At 44.6% G+C, this 27,246-nt stretch overlaps 1 protein-coding gene across 3 annotated transcripts in view; it reads right to left on the reverse strand.

Moving 5' to 3' along the window:
- MYO7A (myosin VIIA) overlaps positions 1-27,246 on the reverse strand; it is a 101,821-nt gene that overhangs the window by 11,115 nt on the left and 63,460 nt on the right. For 2 of the 3 annotated variants that reach the window (XM_051779887.1, XM_051779888.1), the window contains 22 exons: positions 24,343-24,480; positions 21,545-21,703; positions 21,104-21,196; positions 19,689-19,783; positions 18,460-18,544; positions 17,373-17,591; positions 17,100-17,207; positions 16,332-16,541; positions 15,586-15,789; positions 14,606-14,782; positions 12,840-12,929; positions 11,519-11,646; positions 9,972-10,098; positions 6,533-6,652; positions 5,636-5,809; positions 4,477-4,704; positions 3,051-3,221; positions 1,936-2,053; positions 1,499-1,625; positions 1,215-1,384; positions 925-1,115; positions 252-376 (listed from right to left, as the gene is read on the reverse strand). In XM_051779887.1, the coding sequence (XP_051635847.1) occupies positions 252-376; positions 925-1,115; positions 1,215-1,384; positions 1,499-1,625; positions 1,936-2,053; positions 3,051-3,221; positions 4,477-4,704; positions 5,636-5,809; positions 6,533-6,652; positions 9,972-10,098; positions 11,519-11,646; positions 12,840-12,929; positions 14,606-14,782; positions 15,586-15,789; positions 16,332-16,541; positions 17,100-17,207; positions 17,373-17,591; positions 18,460-18,544; positions 19,689-19,783; positions 21,104-21,196; positions 21,545-21,703; positions 24,343-24,480 (3,257 nt within the window). Of the gene's footprint in view, positions 1-251; positions 377-924; positions 1,116-1,214; positions 1,385-1,498; positions 1,626-1,935; positions 2,054-3,050; positions 3,222-4,476; positions 4,705-5,635; positions 5,810-6,532; positions 6,653-9,971; positions 10,099-11,518; positions 11,647-12,839; positions 12,930-14,605; positions 14,783-15,585; positions 15,790-16,331; positions 16,542-17,099; positions 17,208-17,372; positions 17,592-18,459; positions 18,545-19,688; positions 19,784-21,103; positions 21,197-21,544; positions 21,704-24,342; positions 24,481-25,361; positions 25,578-27,246 lie in introns of those variants that run through there. The other variant, XM_051779889.1, reaches the window with a different exon arrangement.

Genomic DNA, 27,246 nt, shown 5'->3' on the forward strand with positions numbered 1-27,246 from the left:
TATGGTCTAAGTACATCCTCCCACATAATATTAAATTTCACACTGTTACACCTCTGCTTAGAAGAAATCCTTCATAAAACCTTAGCTGTGAAAAACATGGCTCAAATGCCATGACCTAAATTGGAGGTTGCACTTATAAAAAGTCACACAACGGGGTATTCAGAGTCTTTTCCAGCAGCAAAATTTTCCTGATTTCTAGGCTACCTGCAGATCAATTCCTATAAATTTTGAGGATGGTTTAAAAAAATCACCTAAAATAATCATAGGAAAATTCCTCCAAGGTATATGGCTTTACTTTCTCTTCACTGTCTGAAATTGCCATCTGAGAGGTTCTGATAACATCTTGTCGTTGGTCAGGGGTCATTGTGACCAGTGCCTGTGGGATGAAAAGTTCTCTGTTACTTGGTATATTCGATATAAAATACATCTGATGTATTCAGAGAGAGGAAGCAGATACAAAACAAAAATAACAGTGAGTGAATAAGAATAACCCATCAATTCCAGATAACAGTCAGTAAGAACTGTGTAACTGTCATGTCTCTGTGCCATTCTCAGTTAGTAATGCAAGGAATAACAAATGTTTCCATAATGTGGATCATTTCCTAAGGAAGACAATGTGCTTTGGATCCTACAGCTCCATACATGAATGCAGTGGTTCCCTCCAACCCCTTTAAGTAATTAGGCCAGCTGGAGTGATTTAGCATGATACATGGATATTCCAAGTCACAAGTCTGTGGTGTTCTAAGTGCCAAGACCAGAAGAAAGGCTGAGATCGCTTTTGCTTTGGGCAACTTGTCACCTCTCTCATCCACTTTGTTTTCCACCTGATGTTCAGGGAGACTTTGGACAGATCTAAGCACTTCAGGAAGGCTTTGACCTCCTCGAGCATTGTACCACGTTGTGTAATTCTGTAAGACAGCTTACCACAATCTCCAGTGGAGGCATGGTGACTGTAGGCAAGACATAGACGGAATCAGTTGGGAAATCCCCTCTCTGCTTGGTCCGTTCGTTGAGCCCATTAGCCCACCCTGAATTCATCACTTGTTCTCCTGTGTCCTGGTCCAGAACTATGAGGTCTCCTTTGAGGAAGCTGAGGAACCCGGATTCTTCTCCTACTGCAAGAAAACCATCCATTGGTTTGAATTTTTTTCCAAACTCTTTGGGAATATTAAATCTTTCTATAAGTTTACCACTGAGGTGGGCTATTTACTTACCAGGGTTTGGGTTGTCTTGGAGAGTGACCACATACTTGGATCGTTTCCTTAGTCCTTCAAGGAAGGTCACCACCAGGTCCCGGATATCCTCTGCATTGTTGGAGGTGAAAGTGTATTCATCGCCTTTAATGGTAGCCAAAGTGAAACTCTGTCCTTGCAGCTTTCCTCCTCTGGGATATATTTTTATGGGAGACATACACATGACACTTAATGACATCAAGAGGCAAAGCTTGGAAAAAGGCTGGTTTATGGTGAGATTGCCAGCGAAGTCTATTCCTCCTTACCTGCTGCTTGACACAGCTGTGATCTCTGGGAAAGAGAGCTCTAAGAGAACCTGCTCCTGTTCATCCACAAAGTACACTCCTGTCCAGTTGACAGCTACAATCACATCATTTTTAGGCAGGCTTGGCCCTGTGTTGAAGACAAGGCATACAATCAGCTTATGAAGGGTCTTAGGATACAAAAAATGTGTGCCTTTCAAAGAAGGATTCAATGATAAAAAAACTAGTGGGTTGTTTGTTTGTTTGTTTGTTTGTTTGTTTTAGGAAGAGAAATAGTATCAGACTCATAGCCTGAGTTGTTGCTAATCAGGATGCACCAAAAAATAACATATCCAAAAAAGACCAGCTAGATTATCTCCTTCTTGTCTGTGGAATCCCTGTCTCTCTTTCATTTTGCTTTAGAGCATCCTGTGCTCTGGGGATGTGCTTTACTGACTCACCTGAGAATTTGAAGGCTTCGTAAAACCGAGAAAACAGCAAAGGCCACTTGAAACGTGCAAAATCCACTACCTCTTCCTTGACCTTTTTTGGGTCTGTTCTCTTCTGAGTATAAATTCCCTACAGAAAAAGTAAACCACAACCAACATGAAGCAAACCCCCACTTACGGGGTTAGAGAGCAAACAAAAATAATCTATGTAACCTGAAGGTCTTAGAACTAATATTAAAGGAGGTCTCAGTGCATCTAAGGGCCAAACAAAATACTACAGAAACAAGTGATAGTTTGGGCCAAGTCCTGGCCTTTGGTTCCCACTTCAGGGAACAATTTGACTTTAATAAGCCTGGGCAAGCATATGGCTGAGATTTGTCTCAGTTGACCTTGGATTTCCCTTTTGGGGAACTTTGGGTCAACCTTTTGGTTTGACAGTTCTTTAGCTGGAAACTGACACTCAACAGCCCTTAAGCACCTTATGTAGGATATCCTCAGATATTGACACTTCTATACAAAACTGACAGGCCAAGGGAGGATGTGCAAGATCCAACTGAATTGCCTCCCTAGGTCTCCATTGACAGTTAAGGCGAGGTAAGACTCCTGACACACATGGAGATGTTTACATTTTAGGGATCTTAATCTGAAGGTGGCTCCTGCAGTTAAATGAATGCCAATTATCATGCCAGGATGACCAACCCTATGAATGGTCGCAAGTTATGGGTAATGAGTTATGGAAGGGGTTGCCATATGGAAGGGGTTGCCATGTGAGAGTGTCACAAATGTTCTAATTGAAGTCAGGGAGATTTTATATAATGCCTGGCACAAGAAGGTCTCAACATTACCTGGAGACATGAAAAATCACTGTAATACAACCATAATCCTGTGTAACAAGAATGTCACCCCAGAGATAGCATTTTGCTTCTCCCACTGAATCTCTGCACGTTGCCTCTTTCTGTAAGATCTTGCCTCAAAACCTGCAGTAAAGTTGGAAGTAGCTAGAACAGACTCTGTCCTTTCTCACTGATTTAGCTTCAGGCCAGGCTAAGAGCTGAGCTATGATGTCTGACATGTTTAAAAGACACAGGAAACTACTGAAGCATGCCATGGTGCTCCACTGTCCCCACCTTTTTATGTGCAGCTATAATGAGCTGAGCCCATTTTTCTACTGTTTTTGACGCTGTGATCTCTCTATCCGGGATGTAGGATGGAATTAGATTTAGCAGCCTTTCCAGTACCATCTCTGACCCATAGTCCACATAGTATTGCTGGGAAGCCAGTTCTGCCAGATCTTCCTCCTATGGGAGCCAAACAAGCCAAGTTAATGCTGTTACTAGGTCTTCGGAACATCCATCCTCCACCACTCAAGGAGCTCTTTGTGGCAGCTGGATGTACTGCTGCTTCAGTGCAAGTTGTGGTGATGCTTCCTTTCAACAGAACTTCAGCAGTGCTTTTTGCACATCAAAAGTCCAGGAGACTGACCACTAAAAGCTATGACTAAGCCTTAACATATTCAGTGACTAGCACCACACAACCTCCTCTGTACTGTGTGGGAACATGTTTGCCCCAGTCTTTCTTTGCAGATCAGTCCGTTTCTGATGCCTGCAGTCAGTAGTGGATGATTTTGCTATGGTAGACAGAGCTTAGTGATTGAAAACTGCATGTATCCATCAATTCCCACATTTGGGAAGCCCAGCAACTGAAGCACCTGTGCATAATGCAGAACTGTAAAATTCCTTTGGTGCAGCTACATTTCAAGCATTGTGGGGTGAAGTAATAGAGCTACTGCAATGATAATAGCACAAGAAGAGCAGAGGGTGGGGGAGAAAGGACAGGATTTCTGATAAGATAAAAGAACTGCAGTTAATGCAAAAGAGATGTGAAAAGACAATGTAGTTCTCAGGGTGACTGGACTCTACCAGACCACAGGAGAATGATCACATATTCGGGGAGAGAGATGTCTTCAATTTGACACCTGGGTGATCTTAAATACAAGCAAAAACCCCCCCAAACTCCCCTCAAAAATGTGATGGACATTTTCAGAGAATTTTATGTTTCCTTAGATGCTAATTTCTGTGATACTGGAATAATTCTGTAAGCTTCCAGAGCTTATGCCATTATGTTTATGCTGCCAATGTCCCTTCACTGTATGGCAGAATTACTGGGTTTGTATTGCATGGCAGAGGTCTGGGTATCCTGAAAAGCATCTCTCATGTCTAAGACTTGGCAGAATTCACCAAACAGGGTTTTACTGTGTACTCCTGATGTGGTGATCTGGTTACAGACTACCTGTGGCCCTCCAAGCAGAGGCTGATGGATGAAGCGGCCGTTCACTTTTCCATCCAAAAGTCACCAGGCGAGAGTGCTCATGCAGCACCCAAGCCCAGTCGAGAGGATCTGACTGTTGTAGCTACTGTTTTCTAAATGAATACCATAAACCCGCAAGCTAATAGGCATCCAGGGAGGAATATTTGTCATCCCCTTTGTTGGAACCTACTTCGCCATCTCAAAGATACTTGTTGGACCAGATCAGTAGCTGCTAAGGTCACATACCTTGTCACACCGGTACTCCCCGAACTTCACCCCTCGCACGATCTGTTGGTAAATGAGATTGGTAGCCACGTTGTCCTCACTTGGGTTGTGCCAAGGAGTGAAGATCTCCTTCCTGAAGAAGAGCCGCCACGGCGCGTTGCGCTCCTGTGCTCCCTGTTCTTTGGCGTACTGCTCACACTGAGACACAGCATCCATCACATGGTCATTGCCACTCCCCAGCGAGGATACCTAGTCAGGCAGAGGGAAATGTGCCATTCATCTCTCTAAAAGCTACTCTTTCTAGGTAGAGATATCTGGTTTTGAGTCACTCATTCAGATCTCCTTTATAATCAAAATAAATCAATATATCTATGTCTACTAGCCAGAAATTATCACATCTGTCTTTTCTCTGGCATCTGGTATGAAGCCCTAAAGCACTATATCCCCTCAGACTTAACATCCCTGGATGAATGTCTCCTAAAAAAAGACAAAGAAGACGGAGTATAAACTACTTTCTTCTCCATCTGCAGGCAGAGGTGGCCACATCTGGAGGTGAGAATATACTTCATCCTCTTAGACAGCAACTGTAGGAGTACTTCAGTTTCATTGACTTGGAGCTGTTGTTTCAGCTGAAGATTTACCCTAGGTCTGTTTTCCTTCTCATTTACGCTAACCTTTATTTTAACAGAATTTCTGAAAAAGGTATGTTTTTAAGTTAAATAAATCAGGTTAAATGCCAATGCAGGTATGACAGTTTGTGTTCTAGCTCATTTTCGAAGCTTATTTTCAACCATTAGCTTTTCAACTAAATGTAGTAGCTCCCCTGCATAAAAATCCATGTTGTTTGTTTTATTGCAAATTCACCTCAAATAAGCATGTCTAAGAGTAAGAATATAGCATCATGTAATTATGTAGGTGGAAAGAAATTTCTGGATGTTTCTGGTCCAGCCCAGTGGTTAGAGCAGGTCCATCTGTGCATTTTCCTGCTAAATTCTGAATATCTCCAAGGAGGTAGATTTTCCGACAATGCTGCTCCAGAGTTTGACTACTCTTATTGTGAAAATCATGCTGACACTTGCACTGTAGAAATGTTCCTTCTGCCTCCTGGAAGTTATGTGACAGCAACTAGAACCTCCCTCTTCTTTCACAGAGTTATTCAGGAACAGACCTCAATATATACCTTGTCAAAAAGTGCAATGTAAAGTGAGAAGCCAAATCGATCCTTCAGGCTGATTTTGTCGGCCAAAGAATTACAGAGCTCTTTAGCAGTTGTTGCAGAGTCAGTCAGCAGTGTTTTGGTTGTCCCATCCATAAATGTGACAGGCAGCATGATAGGTTTCTTTGACTTGGTTGCCTAATGGATGAAAGTCAAACTTTATAAGGTTATGTGTATTTCAATCCTATTTACCTACATACTCTTCTATCCCACTCCGATAACCATTTACTAATTCCTGATCCCACTGACTAGCTGCTTTTGAATACTACCATACAGTATTTATCAACAGGAAAATGTATGGTCAGCCACTGGCAGCACTTGGAAGTCTCAGATATTTTATTTAATACATTCAGTCCTCAAGGTACCTAATCCAATAAATACAAGCATGCCTGGAAATGCTCACGGACACTGGAGAACAGATGTATATGCTAGTAAACCAGCAGAGAAAAAGAGTAATTTTTGCACAAACTACCTTTTCCAGCTACGATTATCCCCAGACAAGTCCCAGGGACCATTTTCAGGAGGCAGTTTGCCTGCAGCCACCTTCATCTTTAAGATGGTTTTCTAGAATATATGGGGGCTTGCTCCATGCCAGCTGGCTTCAAGGTCCAACAGCATTCTCAGGCACACTTAATTTAAAAGTTTTGAGACAGCCAAAGGCATCGATCTGAGGATACATACTCTGGAGTAAAACCAGGAGGGACAGGGAACGCAATATCTTGGAATTACCTGAAAATTCTTGACAGAAATAGGCATTTTGTTGTCCCACATTCTGTCCTGCCAGAGATGTGGTTCCTGCGACAGTGAAAGGCTTAAACCCTGAGCCTCAGCTGCCTGGGGAGGAGATAGAGAGACTCATACCTGCAGCTCCAACCAGCTGGGTGGCTGTGTCCTTGTCCCATTGGCAAATGTTCGCCTCAGCCTCTCTTCACAATAGGGAGCATAGCCTGGGGGGCCTCCATTGATAAAGTTCCTTAAATACTGTTGGCAGCAGGGAACACATTGGTTAGACCTTTGGCTCTTTAGATCAGGCACTTGCAAAGGTTAAGAAGCAATGTTTTATTGGAGAAAAGCCCTCTAGGACTAACGACAGTGATACTACTCAGGTTCAAATGTCCATACATTGCATCACTAGAAGCTGAGAGAGAATACAACGGTCTGCATCCCTGCCTTGTTCTTCTACTGTGCTTTTCTGGCCTTGGAGGAGATAAGATACCAGATTAGACAGAACTTTGATTGAAGCCAGTGCAGTAGCTTTTCTATTTCTGCTATTGCTGCCACTGGTTTCTATCTCTGTATTTTAAAGATGTATTATAAAATGTTATTGAGTGTTGGGCAAAAAGATGAGAGTGAATGAAAAAGATGTGTAAGTAATGATCCAAGGGAATTGTAAGTGAATGCCACTCAGAAAACATAGCTGCCAGCACAAGAGATCTTTCACAGTGACATTAAACAGGCATTTCTTTAGTCAGATTTTAAACTGCATTTTGGAAGATCCTAAACCAGAATTTGAGGCACTTCATTGTATGTTAAAAATACAATCACACTATTGTAGAGAAAATGAAATCCAGTGACTTCTACAGTATGAATGATAATACACTTAAAAATATTACATAAACATCTTGGTCAAAATGTTAGCTAAGACAAATAGTCCTGTAAATCAAATTCTTCTGAGAGACTTTATAGATAGATAAAGACTTCTCTGAATGATGACACACAGTTGTTCCTTCAGAAACACAGATAGCTTTATAACACTGTCAACCATAAATAACATGGCTAGAGAGACAGGCATCTCTGTCAACAGTAACTTATAGAGAAAGTATGAAATATCTAGGTGATACAGTCACGTTACATGGATTACAGCTGCTGCAAATGATTGTAAGCAGTTGATGCAATGTAAAAGTGTAGTTTTAATTATGCTATTGCAAATAATGAACTATGCAATTACATATTTTTCATATTTCTACTTTTTTTGTGGCTGAGCCTTCCCACTAAGCCCATTTTTACTTGAAAGAAAGGTGCAAAGAACAGGAATGCTAATGTGTCTTGACCTGTTCTTAACATATGATGGAAAAGTGTATAATGGGATCCAAAGCACAACTTGCATATCTGGGAGCTGGAATACATATTGAAAACTGCCTCATTATCAGTACCCTTCTCAAAATGTTCAGTTCTAATTGAGACTTTTGAATGCCATCCAGAGGGACCTGGACAGGCTTGAGAGGTGGGTCTATGTGAACCTTCTGAAGTTCAACAAGGCCAGATGCGAGGTCCTGCACATGGACTGGGGTAATCCCAGAGACAAATACAGGCTGGATGGAGAATGGAGAGCAATCCTGAGGAGAAGAACTTACTGTTGTTGGGGGACATTGTCTTGGCAATGTGCTCACAGCCCAGAAAGTCAACTGCGTCCTGGGCTGCATCAAAAGCAGTGTGACCAGCAGGTCAAGGGAACAGATTCTGCTCCTTTGCTCTGCCCTCACAAGACCAAACCTGGAATACTGTGTCCAGCTCTGTGGCCCCCAACACAAGAAAGACATATACCTGCTGCAGCAAGTCCAGAGGAGGCCACAAAGATGACGAGAGGGCTGGAGCACCTCTGTTATGAAGACAAGCTGAGAGAGTTGGGATTGTTCAGCCTGGGGAAAATAAGGCTCCAAGGAGACCTTAGAGCATGTTCTAGTACCTAAATGGCTGGAGATAAAGGTGCTGGAGATGAGAGAGTTGGAGAAGGACTTTTGACAAGGGTGCTAGCACACAGAGGAGTTGCTTTAAACTGACAGACAGTAAGTTTAGACTGGATATAAGAAAGAAATTCTTTCCTATGAGGGTGGTAAGGCACTGGAACAGGTTGCCCAGAAAAGTTGTGGTTGCCTCAACTCAGGAAATCTTCAAGGCTAGGCTGATGGGGATTTGAGTAGTCTGCTCTAGTGGAAAGTGTCCCTGCCCATGGCAGGGCAGTTGAACTAGATGACCCATAATGATCCTTTCCAACCCAAATCATTCTACGACTCTGTAATCCTATGATTCTATGAGTCTATGTCTGAGTCTCCAGAACTGCTCATAAATTATTTCTTATAAAGGCTTCACTACTCTAAAGTAATCTTTCACTATTAAAGATTTAAATCCACATAACTTCCTGTGCCATACTTTCTCAGATCTCATTTCCATACATAATTTAATTTTCTGCCACTTTGCCAGTGATTTATCTGCTTTATTAGATTTCATTGGCAAGGCTCAAGGATGAAGGAGGGATTTCTGTTCTGGCTTCAGCTCTTTCACTGCCGAAAACCCAGTATCTAATCTGATTATATATGGAAATTAATGGAATACTTTTATTTCCAGTCAAGCACTAGAACAAGCTGCACAGGGAAGTGATGGAATCACCATCCCTGGAAGTGATCAAAAACCACGTAGATGTGGCATTTGTGGACATGCTTTAGTGGCAGACTTGGTTATGGTTGGACTTGTTGATCTTAGAGGTCTTTTCCAACCTTAATAATTCAGTGACTCATTTGGAATGCAGACCATTCAAATCTGGGCAACATAATTTTTCCCAGAAAAAAAGTTCCAAGAAATTCCTTAAGAACAACCTGATTTTCAAAAGTGTCAGCTGCTTAGCATCCCCCACTGACTTCAGTCGTGCTGATCCACAGTGCTGCTGAAGACAGATTAAATGTCACCTCATGGGGCTGTTTAGAATTGGATGTTTTCAATACGACATGTGGTGGGGCATGTACGTCACACAGAGAGCACCTATGCAAACATACTTCCAGGTGAATGAAATCCTTCCCTTTCTAAGTGTAAATTTTAAAATATCAATTTATATTTATAATTAGCTGTGTAGTTCTATTCCTTGCCAATTGTGCTAGAGGTCATACTGTCAAAGCCAGTAGATTCTTGAATGAATGCACAGACCTTTGTATATGAGAAATAGGGGAGAAATGTGGGCTCTTCTGGTTGTGCAAATTCCACTTGAAGCTTCCCATAAGGAACTTTCCTGCCAGAAGTCAATAACATCTTCACACATCTACAGTGCAGGAGGCACCATCTAAACTGGTTGTCTATATTCCCTTTAGAATACAGGAAAGAGAGGGTCAGTTCTCAGGAGTGACTCATCTGACTCCCATAAGACATGGAACTTGGGATCATGCACACTTTTCTCAGGAACTTTGTCATCTTCATTTCTGGCAAAGACTGAGATTCCTTCTACTGTGAAACCCAAGAGAAAAGCTGATCCCACGGGTGGAAAAGAAAATGTATTGGCAGATAATTCATGAGACAAATAGCTACATTTTACCTTCACAAACTTCTCAGAAGGAGCAAAGCATCCCACGCAGAGGGACATCAGGATCCAACCCCTGGCATGGCTGCTTTTTGATGGGTTCTGGGTCAGCTGCTTGCAGATTTGACAGTAGATTTCATCCCTGCAACAGGAATTAAAAAAAAATTACTTAAAAGTTAAAATTAAACATTAAAAACCATTAGGTTAATTATTTAATTATTCCTATTAATTAATAGGAATTAAAAAAAAAACTTTTTAGAAAACCCAAACACATTAAAAGGTGGTGTTTTTTGACACAATCAGAGAGACAGACCCTGTCTGCATGTGACTGGCAGTCAAAAGTTCATTTTAGCATCACGAGGACATTAATTTAACTGCCTTAACGATGTTTACCTTGATCACTGCAATGTCTCTAAAATGTCATCTATCACCAGTTCTGTAACATCCTCTGAGTTTTGCCCATGTTTCAACTAAGATTCCCACAGCTTACTGACATTGCTTTGAGAAGGAGAGAAATAAAAGGAGTCTCAAGGTTCAGGGAAGCTCAAAGTCACCTCTGGGTGATGGAGTTTATTCCATCTCCTTAGAAAGATTTCCCAGGGAGAATATCCTAAAATAACTTGCATAAAGACCTATCAGTAGGGAGTCTTTGTCTGCTGGCTATTCCTTGAGATACCTGAATTTGTTTTTTTCAGCAACTATCAAGTCCAGTGGAGATCAAGGTTTGTCCTGCTCTTGTGTCCAAACAGAAACATACATTGACAGCTGTCTCATTTGGGATGGAATGTCCACTTTGACTTTATCTTTATTATCTACATGCAAAATGAGGGATAACAGTACTTCCTCATCTACATGGGAGGCCAAAAAAAAATGTTAGGCAACCTGTTACACTGACAAAACTCATGAGAAAGCCCATGGGACACTACCAGGTCTGCCTGCAAAGAAGACTTTGTGCAGAAAAATAATGCAAGGATTTCATGGTGAATTGGGAGCATAAAATGAAAGTGAGAGAAGGTGATCATCAGAGGAAGATGCTCACACTTTTCCTGGAGTAAGTGGATAAGTGTGAGTGAAAAGAGTGACACTGCACAGGCAAAGACTGTATTATAACACACACACACACAAGTGGGTTAAACAAAAGATGTGCAGTTGGCCTTAATTTGGCACTTTCCAATTTTTAAATAATTATTTTAGCAATTGAAATGAGTTTTTCATTAGCATGCCATCAAAAATTTTCACACAAACAAAAGTGATCGAAATAGTCAAGTGGATAACAAAGAGTAGTAAGGAACAAGAGTGAGTGTTAAAAATCAATCCAATAGCCAGCAGGACTTTCAGAAGTGTTTGAATCCCTCTGTGTGGTCTTTCCATTGGGCCTGATATGGACTTTAAGGAACATGATCCAGTCTAGTCTGCGTTATACAACACAACCATAAAAATAATAAAATGAGAGCTTTTCAAAGTTGCACACAATATCAAAATTGTTTAAGTATTGCAAGACAAGCTCAAGGAAGAAGGAATGAAAAGAATGGCATGTTCATGCCTTTGTCTTCATTTCTAACCTTAAGGCTGGCCTGAGGATGCCATTACCAATAATGAAATGGAGCTTCTCTAGGTTGGAGGTGGGTCGGTCTTCGAGCATGCTATTACCCTGGAGCGTAGACTCACCATCGTGAAGTCTCTTTGTCACCTGCCAACCAGACACATTGCTCTCTTTCAGTACAGCCAGTTACTATGTCTCCCCCCACTCCCATCCCAAGTGTGTGGTGCTCCCCCAGGGGGACTTCTCCACCAGCCAGGAGGGGTCTCAGAAGTTCTTCAGTCTAGGACTTTGGCAGCAGTGGGAGGGTTTGACTGTGTTGGCTTTAATCATGTATGGGTGAAGTTAAAAATGGTCCTGCCTAGTCACACTTCCACCTGCTTGCTCTTTTCCCAGGATTTCTACAATGGCACCATTACATCCCAGCTCTGAGCTGGTCCTGCAGATGGGAGAGGGCCACCAAGGATCTTTGGAATAAACCCATCTTATTGCCAAGGAAGATGTGTCCCTTTAATTTATTCATATTAAAATAACCAGTAAAGCATTGACAAAATGGACTCACTCCCCATGCTAGTGATGCAGCCAAAAATGCATAAGCATGGTGCTGTTTGTGAAAGCAGGGATGGAATTAATCTGCCTATCAGTTTTCTGTCTCAGCCAACAACTCAGTCTCCATTTAAAGTCACTAGAGAAAGACCAACATTTCTAGAGTATGTGACTCCAGAGGGTGACTATCTTAGAGAGCAATCTTTGTGCTCTCAAGCAGCTAAAGCCAGGTGAGAGGGTGCCTGCTCTGGAAAAGGACACTCTTTGCATTGTTTTCATCCCCCCACCCAAAAGATTTATTGCTCCTCACTCTTTTGAGATGGGATTTTTCAAAAGCTCTCAGCTTGGGGTAACTGCTCCCATGAGGAGCTTTGTCCCTGGCACTGGAGCAGAGCAGGGGATGGGTGAATGTAGTTGGAGACTCCAACTTTTCTACCTATGCCACGGTGGAGGGCAGGAAGCTAAAAGCAGGGATAACATTCAGACCATCACAGAGTGGTGAGAGGTATCAGCAGCTGGATGGAGGGCTGTGAAAGAGGGGAGGGAAGGTGCTGGATGGATGGAGAACGGGAGCCGAGGGGAGGCCGGCGCGAGGTGCAGAATGACTCAAGGAGACACGGGAAGCCAACCTTTCCCCTTAAACACTCCTTAAATCTTTCAGGCAGAGAGACAGGTAGCGCCAAACCCAGAGGAGGGCTGGTTCTATGTTGTCTAGGGAAAAGCAGAAGAGAGTCAGAGAGGGCTGCAGACAATCCAACGGCACTTGTGCTGCCAGGCGGCCAAGCGTCTCCTCTCACCTCCTCTGTCAGTTTGGATTTCTTCTTGAGTGTTAAGGAGACCAGTTTGTGCCGCACACTGTTCTTCTTGTGCCCATCAATGTGAGTACTCTGCAAAGTAAGAAGGGTGGATGCAATGGGGTGAGACACAGAACCCTGCCAAGTGCTCTCCCTGTCTCCCCTGGACTCCTGCAAAAGACCATTAATCCTGCACAAAGAGTAAGATATTTCAGAGGCTGGTGGGAACCAGAAGTGTGCACCTATATCCTGTACCCCTTGAAAACCCAAATGTGGCTCTGAATTTTGCAGATACTCTCTAAACCATGAGCATCCCTCAAATAAAAATTATATATTGGGGACACCTGAAAAAAGTTATGTTGAATACATGACTGTCCTAGTCAACCCAGGTCCACCCACTTCTGCTTATGACAGTGCAAACGAGATGAGCCACTTGGAGACCACTCTCTGGGACAAGCCATTTGCACAGTGGGTTTGTAGCTGGAAGCCATCTAGCCAGGAATTCATGACAGGTAGTTATACACGATGGTTTCATAACTTTTAACCAGTCCTGTGCTCTATCAGATTTCCCAGAAGAATAAATTTGATGTGGAACAGCCCCAGGCACTGACTATATATCATCAAGTTACTGCTGGATTTCTGCTTTTATACCAAACTTTTTGACCCAGTTAACCCCTCCCCATCTTAAACAGCTTTGAAAGGACTATATTGTCACATACAATCAACACTTTGAGTCCTGCAGATGTGATGGTTTATATCCCTTATAAAGACAAGTTGGTACTGTAAACCTGGAGTTGCATATCATTTTGCTCAGGGTAGCTCAGGCCTCTTTTGCACTCTTAAGAGATGATGTAACCAAAGAGAAAAAGGACAGCTTAAATTTTCCTTCTCTTCTGTACTATCTGATGTCTCAATTGGCCAAAATACACCTTTTTGTAAATAAACAAGCAAGAAATGATGGGTAGAAGGAACGAAAGGTTATTCTTGGTGTGTATTTTTACAGAATTACAATCTGGATGAGGCTACTCTCCTCAGATAATTCACTGGAAGTGCTGAATGGTATCATAATTTCTAAAAACTAGGAGATTTGTTAATTTACCTCTGCAAATGCTGCAGAGGTTTGTCAAGAAAACTTCTTGAAAATTAAACAGTGACATCCAGAAGATGTCAACAGCTGATAATACTTTGTCCTATTGAATGAAGCAATTGCCAAAGATGAAAGCATATCAGTGCCATGGATGTTGATTTACCCAGCACAATGTCCTATCCGGGAAGGATACTAAGATGAAGTCCCCCAGTGACATCCCAAAATACACTCAGGATGCAATAGGGATTTTCTTTTTTTTAATTTCCACAGTGTAATCTCCTGGTAAGTTATTACTTCCTGCTCCAAGATTAAGGGCACATTTTTAATTTAATCTCTTCTGACTCAGGGCAGATCAAAAAGAAATCCCCAAATCAGAAACTGATGACATGGGACATTGCATTCCCTCCATGTATTTTAGCCCTGTGGGGTGGGGAAGAGAGATCAAAGGCCATGAGAGGTATCAGGGCACTTCCTTCACTTTATTACTGGGGGACATTCAGTTATCCCTGTGAAGAAAGGACAGGATTAATAGCTGACACATGGGCAATTCACCATTTGTAGCATAAGTGCAAATAAAATCAACAAACTGATTGCCTGCAGCAAACCCCACGAGTTGTTTCTTTCCAACACGTCAATATCCAACACCTAATAATAGCATCTCTTCTATAGCCACAGCAGTTACCTCTCCTTCTCCCTGCAGAGCCTGTAGTTCTTTCTTATAAGTCTTCTTGCCAAGAGTCTCATAGATTTTTGTCATAACTGGTATCTTTTCACCACCATCACTCATGGCTGTGTGATATTTTGGCTCAGGGAGATCTCCCATGAAACGGAGGATAGTGATCCATACAGCAAGTGCTGCCTATTTGAAAGGAAAGTTACGCTCCATTAGTTCACACCAGTGCAGTGGAGGGGGTGCTCAAGCCATGCTGAATCTGTCAGGATAACCACTGTGGTCTCTCTGTACATCTGCAGGACATCAAACATTTCCCTGTGTCACACACAACGGTTTTGCCTGCAGCATACATTCCCCCTGTGCATGCTGGGCAGGCTGGTGGCTGGGACCACACATTCAGGCTTTTTGTGTTTGTACCATCACGAGTGTATTTGTGCACCCTACAAGGGGTTTGCTATTGGTAGGAGATGCCAACCTTATTGAGGGGCAGTGACTGGCAGCTCCTAACCCCCACTGCAGAGGGGGAAGAAGAACACAGTGAGGGCAAGTTCATGGTCAATGTAATGTACATTATGGCCATGCAGGTTCAGTGCATTTCTGCTCTTGTAGTGCTGGCTACAGGACAAGCAGTTCTTCTAGATCTGCACTGGTGTGTTTAACCAGGTAAGAAGTAACTTTTCCAGCTCCTCAGAAGCTTTAGAAGTGATGCACAAAAATTTTCATTGCCCATGCCCTGAGCCAAGAGCACTTCATTAATTGTCTTAATACAAATATCAAGCAGAAGAACTCGCCTCTCTAATGCTACATCCCTCTAATGTTTGTTGTCTTACCAGCACTAAAAAGATGCTGGCAAGACAGTGTTTACTGATACCTGTGCAGCAGATAAGTGTATCCCAAAGGGAAACTGCTGGTACCTTTGGACTGAATGGTTTCCCAAGCTTGCTGCAACCCACCCAGCCCTGCTCAAGATTTTTCATCCCCTGCCTCACCAACTGGTCTCCTTCATCTTCATGGTACAAGAGAGGTTGCTTGAGAGGCCGGCGGATGTATGTGTGTGTCGTTGTGCCCTGGAAATATGTAGCAGCAAACTTGGCAAATTTGTACTCTGAGAGATCTTCTTCCTCTTCCTCAGGGAGAGGCAATGCTGCATCCAAGTCCTCTTCCTCTAGCTCCTTCTGGGCTTGCTCAAGATCCTGTTGTGGAAGGACATGTCAGACACTCAGCATGGCTTTGGATATTGAACTACCCCTTCCCTTTGGGCCTGACTTTTCTCTATGTCTGATTTCCATCCCAAAGGAAAAGTCAGCCAGAGGGAAAACGTGGAATATGGCTCTGGAGCCCATGCAAAGCCCAAGCTCTGAAGGACATGCTTGTGCCCAGGAATGTCCCCAGAGCAGCAGAAGAAGAAACAAGCATGGCCCCAGTCACAGCATGGGGAAAGGGCGTTCAAGAGCTAAATGCTGCAAGTTGTGATGAGCCACAAAGGAAAAGATCTCAAAGGCCACAGGTCCTCAATGATATTGCTCTCCTCCATTCAGTAGCTGCAGAGAAAGCCAGCAGGCTGCCTGCCCATCCCCAGCTACAGCATGGTAACTCTTTGGGGCCACAGAGAAAAGTCTGGCCTTCAAGGAAGCTTTAAGAGACACACTTTTGTAATGCTGTACTCTTTGTTGTCTCATTAATATTTTGTTAAAGCCTTCCATGTGATAGTCAGGCACATGTACGTCTCCAGTACCTCAAAGCCATTGGGTGCCTGTCCTTCCTGGCCAGGCAGGGAGGAGGTTGTCCCCAGGAATCCAAACATTTTGTCCACCATTTCTGAGTCATTCACTGGCTCGTTGCGAGCCTTTTCCATTTTTTCTAAGAGCTCTTTCTTACGACGTGCTTCCTCCTTCTCCTTTACTTCTCTCTCTGCATCTTCCCGTGCCAGCTGGGCCAGGCGTACCTGCAAAAGGACAAGTGCAATGACTGAACTGTTCCTTTCAAAGAGCTGGAACTAAATTCTGCAGGGCCTGGTTGTAGAAAGGCAGACTGCCCAGTGCTTAGGGCACTATACCAGCATCATGACTTGGAGCAAATGAGTGACATGCCTACGTCTCAATTCCTTAACTGCGGAAGGACAAAGCAATAGCATTTTCTGCTTCCTTAGTGCCTGTTTAGGTGTCGGTCCATGCACAGAAACTCCCATTGATCTTATTTTTTTATTTTATACAAAACCCCTGTATGTGCCCACACACAGGGTGTCCCAGTTCCCCCTCCAGCCTTTATACAATAGCAAAAGCAAGTGAATAATAACTATAATCTCTGGCATTCCTGTGCAGCAGATCAGAAATTCTGGAGCAGCTTCAAACTAGTTAGAGCACAGAGTACTCTAGAGAATTAAATACAAACTGCTCAAGCGGGGCAGAAAACCCTTAGATATTTTTGTCATTGCCCCTCAAAGGAGCAAAATGAGTCCCTGGAAAACAGACAGAACCCCACAAAGAGATCAGTCCTGATATACTTGGTGCTTTTTTTCTGCTTCCTCTTTGGCTTTCTTGGCACTCATCTCCTTTCGGAGTCGTTCCTCTTCTGCCAGTCGAAGTTTCTCCGCTTCCAGACGTCGATGATACTGTGGGAATAAACAGAAGAGCCCTCCTGAACAGGCATCAACTTATTTTTGAAAATTTTTTTTCGTTTAAAAACAGATCCCAAGAGCACGTGATGTGGAAGCAGGTTTTTCTCCCCTCTCCCCACCTCTGTTGCCCACAACTGACCTCTCCTCTGCGGTACTTACTTCCCCCCGGAGGCGCTTATACAGCCTTCGGGCGATCATGCCCCGGGCGTACGCCTGGACGGTGAGGACAGCCCAGAGGCGGTGGCGGAAAGCCCTACGGACCAAGTAGCCCCGGCATCGTGCCTGAAACTCGATGATCCGCCGGCGAGCCATATGGTACTGCTTATGAAGCTTGCGGGATCGGTAGAGGGCCTGCAGCCTCAGGAAGCCAATCCGCATCTGCAAGAGGGAGCAGGATGAAACCACCCCACCACCCAGGGGCTCAGTCATCATAAGCAGATTTCCATTGCTAATCTCCTTCTTGCACGGCTGTAAATGAGCCACTGAAATCAGTCCCCACAAGGACAGACCTTAGGGAGGTTCCCCAAGAGGCTGGAAAAACAAAGCCCTCCGGCTGCTGTGTTGATTCAAAGCCCAGAAAGGACAAAGATAGTTTCTTCCTCACTGAGTCCTACAGAGGCCTCAGGACATCTGGTTGGTCATCTCAAGACAGCCACAAGCCATAAGGGTTGCTCCCATGGAGGTCCAGCATCTGCAAACCTCCTGCCTGACAGTCAAGGTGCTGTTTCATGGCAGGAGGCAGCATCCTGACCAGCCTGGAAGTGGCTATTCCTATCAAGTTGCACGCTTGGAGGATGATTTTGAGATCTTTTAGATCCCAACTCACTTTGCAAATGACTTGCTGTTGGGTCAGAGCCAGCCGGGACAGGAAGAGACAAGGACTATTGGGTTAGGGACAAACTCAATATGTTCCCACTTGGAGATGGAGTTTGGTTTTTAGAACAAGCTGCTCTTGAGTTTTCAGTCATCTGGAAACTAGGGGAAGACTTATAAAACTTCAAGCGACCAGTTGGTGCAATGGGCATCTAACTCATGGGGAAAAGGACAGCTAGAAGGTTGTCAGGTGCTCTCTCCAACGAGAAGGCAAAGCATAAAGAGCAAACTTCCATTCATCGCTCCAACTGATAAAGGCCAACCTCCCCACTTCCTACATTCAATGGGACATTTTGAACCAGGAAACTCTTACGTATGTCCCAGCTGAAAGAGGTAGGAAGGCAGAGGTGTGAGGAAGCACCCCTGTACTTACAGCGCCGTAGTTCTTCCTGCAGTTATGTCCACGCCAGTATCTCTGAATCATCAGGACTGAATTTCTCACTTTCAGGAAATTGGACCTGCAAAGGCATTTTAATCACTTGCCTCTGTGGTTTGGCCACCAGTTATCATCATCATCATCTCCTGGGCCTCATTTCTTGCAGATTTGAACCTGAGCATCCAGGTGGAGTAAACGCTGCATTTTGGCCTGAAAATGTCTCCTTCCCCAGTTCATCTTGCTTTCATAAAAACATCTGTAGGAGCTTCCTCTGATAGGTCTCTGCAGGCAGATTCTGCCAGGTTATGGGAATGGGAAGCAGGAGATGCTGAGAATGGTCCCCTCCTTCCCCCAGCCCTGCACCCTCTTCTCACATCTGAAATCTCTTTGCTATATGTCCTTCTGACTTCAATCTAGCATCTGAGAATGGATTCAATCTCACCCAAATGATCAAGAGCAAACTTCATCAACACCACCCTGCTGCCCCTATCTGCTCTTCCAATCCTTCTTAGGCTGATCTGATTCTACCTGCAGACACACCTTGAAGACCATTGTGTTGGAAGGGCTTGGGGGTCAGGCTAAGATTAGTGTGTGAAAGATTGATGAGTTATTTAGTACGTGTTCTTTCTGCAAAGCACAACCTGAGTCACAGCCATGGTTTGACAGTCCAAAAGCACAAAGGGCCAAGAACTCTCCCTCCTCCTTGGGTGAAGCTTATCATTGCCTGTGGCTTCCCATCTTCATCCACAATGGTGCCGTGAGCTCCCCATGGGCTACCTGTCCTCCTCCCATATCTTGCAACTGGGTTGCAAAGAGAAGAGTTCTGAACCCCGTAGGCTTTGGGGAGAGCAACTTCAGTCACAGTGGATGACCCTGTGGTCCCACTGCAGTTTTGTGGGGATCTCCATAGACTGGAGTCTTAGCATTGCCTTTAGCAGGCTCAGAGTCCTGCTGCTGCACTGTCATAGCAAACACCAGATCCTCTGAAGACAGCACTGAATAGGGGCAGAAGATCCTATTCCATCCAGGTGTGAGGCAGATGACACAGTTTTCCTCTTGTATCTCTACTGATTTCCTTCAATACTTGCTGCACCTGAGTGTCAACACATCAGGGGTTCCCTCTGGCCATCGGGCACCAAAGGAGGGATGCAGCCACCAGGAGCCACTCGCGGGAAGAAGCATCCCACATAACCCATCTCCCATTTGGCAGTGAGGCTCATACCTACCTGTCTTTATACCCACGGACAACCTTCTGGATTAGAATGACTTTGTCTGTGATGGCCTTGTCTCTCTCAATCTCCAGCAGCATGTCGTGGTGGTCCTGTGGGAGGAAGCAACACAGCACCAATGTCTCAAGTTCTCCATCTGCCTGACATGTAGCAGGAGGGGGTGGTACAAAGCCCTTCTCCAGGGCACATGTTCAAAATAAACTCTTGGGTCATTTTCTATCCCAAGTATCACCCCATCTACTCACTAGAGAAATCCTAGCATAAACCCTAGTGATCTATCATCTTCATTCCCAAATGAACCAGGGCATCCAGAAGCTGCAAATGCAATACTTCATAGCGTGAAGACAACCACATTACATTGCCCTTCCCGTGCAGAGCTCCCTCTCAGTGCTCTCAGCCATGGGAGCGGTTCCTAGAAGCACTGGAGAGGTTTGGAAACAAACTCCAAGCTGCCTGTGTCCCACCGCTTCTTCTCCTTATCTAAAGAAAAAAAAAGCTCCTTGAAACACTGAATTTCCTTTGCCCTGAGACTTTCAGATGCATCAGTCCAGGCTTTATTCTGATTCCTCCCATGCCATGTATGATTCAGCTTTCTGTCCTGGTCATGGCACACTGAGCACTGGGTGCAGTACAGGCAGCTCCATGTTTCCTGCTTTGCTCAACCTCATGCAGCCCCCTGGGGCCTCCTAGTTTCTCTGTTTCCTGCCCTGACAGCTGCGAGATCTTGATAACAGGCTCTGGAAAGAGCAACTAGTAGGAACAAATTCTAGGGAAGAGATGGGGCTGTCTGTGCTGACAATGGGGTTAGGGATGAATTTAGGTTTATGCAGTCGGGGTTTATTTCTGAGAGTTTTGCTCGAGAGAAGGGTTATCTTCCCTACAGCACAGGAATTGGTTTGTAAGGAAAGATGCATGTGAATGAGGTTGCAAGGGACCTGCAACATCAGACTGCTCTGTGTTGCTGGACTGATGCAGGAAAGGAGACTGTGGGCACACACTGAGTTGCACAAGGATGTGCATAAAGCAAAGCAAGCCTGTTGTGCTCATGTCCCTCTCTCTGCAGGGTTCTGCATGGGCATCCCCCCTGCTGCTATCCTTTTTGGGTGAAGGCAGGAAATGAGGTTGAGCTGTTCAGTCCAGGAGGAAAAATGCTGTACACTGTATGTGACTACTTTCATGTCCGTATGGATTTGTGAATGCATCAGTGCTGGCACAGTGTCAGGATTTCCTCCTGCCTTCGGCTCCTAAACTGGCCCCAAATATTCTGCCTTAACCCAGATTCTACCCACTGACCTGCCAGCCCAGAGACCATGGGAAAGGATCAAGTCATGTGATGGAAAGGAAATGGTAGGAGACTCCTTCAGAGGCAGGCTCCTCCAAAACAGCAGGGGGAATTGTGGAGAACCACCCACCTTCAGGAATATCTTTGTCTTGCCAATCTGCCAGTCATCATCCTTCCCCAGCACCGCTTCAGCAATACGCTGGCATGTCCCACGCAGGTCGCCCTGGTAGAAAAGGGATTGGTATTCCCCAGGATCAGACTCACCCATTGCTCCTCCCAAGCCCAGTGTGGACCCTTCCTGGTCCCAAATCTTGCAGTTTTCTGCTAAGGAGGTTCCTAGGGCTTTAACTGTCACCACATTTAAGACAAGTGAGAGGAACAGAGCGAATATGGCTAGCTGCCCCTGCCAGCTCTGTAACCATTTTTCCTTCACTTGGAAAGCCCAGAGCATCTCTGTGACATCTGGGGATCAAATACTGCATAATTGCTTTTGGAGAGGATGCACATCCCATAAATATCTCTGGAGAGTCCAGCAGAGAGCATTTGTTACCTGCAGAAGAAGGTAACATACCTGCTTGTATGCTGGCTTCACTCCAGGCATGAGCACCCGGTACCGGTCCACAAACTCCACAAACGTGTAGCGGATGGGGTATCCGGCTCGGCGGATGCGGATGGTCTCCATCATCCCTGAGTATCTCAGCTGACGGACACACAGCTCCCGATCAAACAGCTGGGGAGGTTACAGTACACTGCGGTTTGACTGCAAATCTTGGCCTGGATTGGCCATTAGAAAGTGGGGACTCTGAAGATGTGTGGGGCAAGCAAGTCAAGCATCCACCCAAATCCTTCTCTTGGTAGACCCAAGGTTGTAGGACTGTTGGCTGTCTTGGGCCTGATCCTGTAGACTGCTGATTGTGACTCACCCCATTTCTCTAATTCCCACTTGCAAAACTGGATGTGTCCTACACAACGGAGTGAGTGGGGAAATGGAGAGCACAATACAATGGTGAACATCACCTTGGGAAAATGGGCAGTGATGTAAACTAAAGGCAGACATGGTGTGGTGCTGGCAACCACAAAAAGTCGGGACAGTAAATCCCAGCTGGGGCCAAAGAGTTACTGCCAGGGCATTATTCATCTGCCCTCCCTTCAGCTAAGATGTGAGTGTCTGTGCAGGTACAGATATCAGCATCTGAAACATGAGCCACTTGGGCTCTCCCTGAAATGAGCAAGGAGAGTAACTATGTGCCTGTCTCTCAGATATCCATCCCTGTATCTCAGCTGTATATCCTGGGACAGGAGGATCTGCACTATGTGAGGGTATGTGAGCAGTTGTGGGCTTGCAAATAACCCTCTGGAGTTTGTAGGGCTAGTTCATAGTATGTGTGGGCAACTATGTACTCCTGGCATAAGGGTCTGATAAGGCACAGACTGCTGAAGACAGTTTTGACTTTATTTGCATGGTTTGCTATCTAATTCATCCCACACATTTCTCTTGGACTAACACGAGCAATACTCAGAAGCAGTGGCTTGGGGTGATGCACAGACCCAGAGAACTCCAGCCAGCATCCCGACACAAACAATTTTTTTTCCCTCCTAAAGCATATTTTGGAAGGAAGTTTTAAAATAACATAAAGTAACCAACAGTCAGGACTTTCCACTGACCTTTCACTTCTGGTATCCCATTTCCTATCACTATCAGTATGTTTTGCTTCAAAGGCAGGGACAGAAAATGACCTCCCAGAAAATGTTCTCTTTGCAGTCACTCTGCAGTGCTCTGTGTACCTTTATCTAGGATTTCTTTTCCGTTGGATTATTAAACCAAGGCCAAAAATAAATTTAGCAATAAATCACATTTCATATCGCACTACCGTCTCTGTTAGCTCTGTTAGCTCAACCACTCACTTCTTTAATGGGGAAATTAATTTCTCTTTGTCTGAATTTTTCAAACTTGGAGCTGTTTTAATGTCCACTGAAAGTTTTGTAGACAAATAAGTTGAACAGAGACTTCTGGTTTAGCATTTGCAAGAACTGACGAAATACAGACTTCCTATGCAGGATACAAAATACCAGACTGAATTCCAGACATCCATGTGTAAAAACAGCTCAAAGTCAGGGTACTGGCAATAATTTATTAACATCAGTTCAAGATGTACATCTATTTCTCAACATCACCCACGTTCATAAAGAAGGTCTTGTTCTGATCTGTGCTCAGACGATAATCTCAGATCAGACATACTGTTAAATATTAACCCAACGTATTCCATTAACATGCTATTAGGTGCCTTTTTACTCTCACCAAAAGCAGGCTAAGAGCACAGTAAACTGATCTGAGAGAATCACCAAACCTTTTGCCCTGCATCATATTAGGTTCACTGAACAGCAAAAATAAGTTTCAAATAAACACTGCTTGTACATAACAGCTCTGAAATTCAGTATTTTATGCTTCTTTGCACTTGGCTGAGCTTTGCTAATGGACACTAACTTTAGATAAAGCTCCAGCTCTGGCTAGATTAGCTTTATTTATTAAATAAAGCTCTTCCTCCCCAGGCAATATCACTATAAAGAGTGGTGAGCAGGTAACAGTGATTGCTCATAGAATCAGGGTCCGATCCTGCAAGGTGCTGAGAGTGGGATTGTGGTGTGCGGCACCCGTCTTACTGCCTTCCTTCTGCTGAAAAATTTGGAGTCCTCTACATGAACAGTTTGTGGTCAGGGGGATTTACAGTCCTCTCCTTCCTTTTCATTTTCTCCTAGAATTTTGTCCCCATAGCATTCATTGCTTTTGAAGCATATCACTGGGAATTGGAGTAAAATAACTTCTCTCACATTTCCTCTGTGCTATTTTGCCTCTTTTTTCTTCTGCTTTTAGAACTGTGCTTTTGCAAGTGGCGAAATAAAAAAAAAATCAAACAGGATTTAAAATGAGTAAGATACACTGGGAGCAAAGATTTTGAGGGAAACACCCATGGGGAATTTTTTTTTAGAAAACATTGAACCCTGCCATAGAAATTAATCTATGGTTCAACCAAAGTCTCCGGCAGGGAGGTGCCTACCCCCTATGGAAGTTGAAAGGCGTTTCCTATAGGATAAAGGGCTGCAGAGTGAATTCCTTGAGATTGCACTAGGGAAGAAAGGCAGGGTCAGGAGCTCCCCTCTGCAAAAAGTTTTGGGGTGCTGTTGGATTGCAAAGCAAGTGCCTGATTTTGCCAACCATTTGGTGACTCCCTTGCTTGCAGAACAGGCTGTGGGTTGGTTTTCTATGCACTCCACTGATGCCCAAAGGAATTTTGCTGGCAGCTTTAGGGCAGAACGACCCCATGAGCAGTCCTGTACAAAAAGCAACAAGAAGAGAAAAGCAGGACTTACCATGGGCTTCTTGTACTCATTAGGTTTGATGCAGCGGACAAAAAAGGGCTGGCACACGCTGAGAGTCCTCATCAACAGCTCCAGGGACCGCTTGAACTGGCTGCTGAGTGTCGGCGAGCGCTTCCTCGTCTCTGCTCCCTGCAAAACCACAGCGGAGTGGACTCAGGAAATTAAAGGATAACAGTGCCTTTTCCCTCTGGCTGCGTCCTCAGGAACCTCCTGCGGCAGCCAGGGCTGGAGCGCAGAGTGGGGCCAGAGGTGATTGAAAGTTGTGGCAGGAGAGGGGAAGGGCACAGCCAGAGAACTTGCAATGGTCAGGTTCTGGCAAACCTACTCCATATGCATCTATGCAGCGAGGAAAAGTGCTATAATTTAATTTCTCCTGCTCAAACCTCCCAGTGTGACTGGAAAACCTGTCCTTCCTATGCAGAGCCATGAGGAAGATATGCCCAGGAGAGTAAACAGCCTCTTCTGGGCCACCAAAATTCTCTGTATTGCAGCTTGGGGCAATGCACCTGCCCAAAGATGCTCCTCAGCAATGGCTTGGGCTTGGGCTTGGGCTTCCCTGTCCCCATGTCCTGTAGCATGGTCATGCCAACCCCTCTGTCACATATCAGTTCCCCATATCAGGTTGAGACCTTCCCGCTCCCTGGAGTGAGGCCCAGATGCCCATGTACATTAAACAACAATCCAGGGGTATGCTTGCTGCAGGGTGACTCTGCAACAGTCCAGAAACTTCTGCTAAGGTCTATATTCCTCAGTCTGTACTACCACAGATTCTAGTTGTGTTTGGAAAAGACTATTAACTAGACCAAATAGTCTAATTTGGTCTAGGATGATTTTGAGTATTTTGCTTGATTTATCTCCCTTGGTTAAATTAATAACCCAATCTCTATTGTGGGGTAAGTGTTTCTAAATGAGAAACATCAGTCCCTTCTCCCTGCTCTGGAAGAACCTTGTTAAACCACCTCCAAACTAAATGAAGTGCCTACCTCATTTTATGTGTCAGTCACTATTACCTGAGCTCATTACACATCAGTCACAGTGGTGCTGTGTGTCTTGTAGGGTCTGGTGTTCAGGGAGCTTTTGTGGGGCAGCAGGTAATGCTGGTGGGTTAAAGGAAGAGCTGGGCACCAGGATGCAACTCCCTCTGAACAAAAAATAGGGTGAACTGTGACATGACCTGTGACATGACCTAGTGACCAGGAATTCCCAAAGGGAGGATTCTAGCAGGATTTTAACACATTTTTCCTCCAAATATCCTCTTATTTGCAGGTGGTCAAGCCACAAAATCCCCATCTGCATTGGCTTTGCTGCCATGTTTTGCAACATTGTGAGTTTTGTTTCTATCTTTACTAAAATCTTCACATGTGCTTCATCCTATAGTACTAGTAACCTGTCAGATAGTATTCCCATCCCCCCAAACAGAGGAATTTCAGAGAATCACAGAATTGTTTGGGTTGGAAGGGACTACAAATACCATCTAGTCCAACCTCTTTGCCATAAGCTGGGAGTTTACACGGCTCAGGTTTTATATGATGTTGAGACAAACTCAATCAACACAAACACAAAGTCATCATAGAATTCCAACAAGAGAAAACTCATCTCATGCAAACAACCACAAAACCCTGGCCTGCTTGTCAAGAAGAGCATGGGGGTTACCAGTGATCTCTCCCAGCAAAATCCTCCCCTGAAGGACAAACTGTTAACAAATCTAGGGTAACTAATGGATGCAGCTGCTACCTGCAGAGCACTGTAGAGTCTGATGCTCACATTCTGTCACAGATTTTCTAAGGAAAATGCTGTTTCAGCAAGAGTGTTGGTTTGGAAGGCTTTGATGAATGTTTTCTTATCACTTTGTTAATTATGCGCAAGGGGTCACCTCTGTGAGATGTGGAAGGACAGCCATAGGGGTCAGAAGCAGCAAGAGATGCAGGAGCAGGGCTGGAAGTTGGAAGCAACTGCATGTTAGCCAGATTTTAGTCAATTTGGGCTTGGCTGGGAGAGATCATTTTTCAGCCATGGTGGTAGGAAGGGAGCAAGGCTTTGTACAGGGATCTACAGGGGAATGCATGAGTGGTTTGCTCCCAGACAGCAAGACATGCCTCTCTAGGTTGCTGATGCCTTGCATTTCTTCCCTGCATGCATCCAGCTCTGGTAAGAAGCAGTGGTGCTGTCTCCATCCTTACATCTGAGAGCTTTTTGCTGGGATGGGCTGAAGAGAAGGGACAGTGACCAGAGATCAGCTTGTCTTCCTATCCAAATAGAGTAGTCTGGGCTCCTCCTGTCAAGATTGCATCATCCCATTCACTTCCTTTCAGGGTCTGACATTTGTGCACAAACCCATCCCAATGGTGGGCACCAGCCCTAATGGCACTATGTGGGCTCTCAGATACACAATGAATAGTCTGGTAAGTGCTTTGCATCAGCTTCAGCCTTCAGGGATGGGTGACACCACTCAAGTCACTGTGGTGCCTTCCACCTCATCTCAACACCAGTGTGGGAGGATCACATCTCTTCCCTTTTTCCAACAAAATGACCCCAAAAAAAGAAGTGGAGCACCCTGTCAACACAGCCCAGAAAGGCACTGAAAATGCAGGATTTACTGCAGAGGAGGAGCATTTTTTAGTTAAAACCAGACCCAGTCTCCATAGCCTGAAGGAGAAAGGGCTGATACATTCTGCTTTTCTTCTGCCCAGGTACATCTTAGCTTTCAAACTTTGAGACTGTGATGTCCTTGGGACTCAGACCATCTCTCCACTGGTGTCCACACAGAGCCTATCACAAGGGAGGATGAGAGCTATGTGTCATGGGGAAGGATGAGCAGGATTCACAAGTGCTGGAGCCCAGACTGGAGCACTGAGGTATCACTCAGTCTGTGCTCAACAACAAAGGAGGGAAAAA

This window comes from Manacus candei, unplaced genomic scaffold (genome assembly GCF_025592945.1).
Source record: "Manacus candei isolate 608988 ecotype Guabito, Panama unplaced genomic scaffold, ASM2559294v1 h1tg000014l, whole genome shotgun sequence".
NCBI classification, from domain to species: Eukaryota; Metazoa; Chordata; class Aves; order Passeriformes; family Pipridae; genus Manacus; species Manacus candei.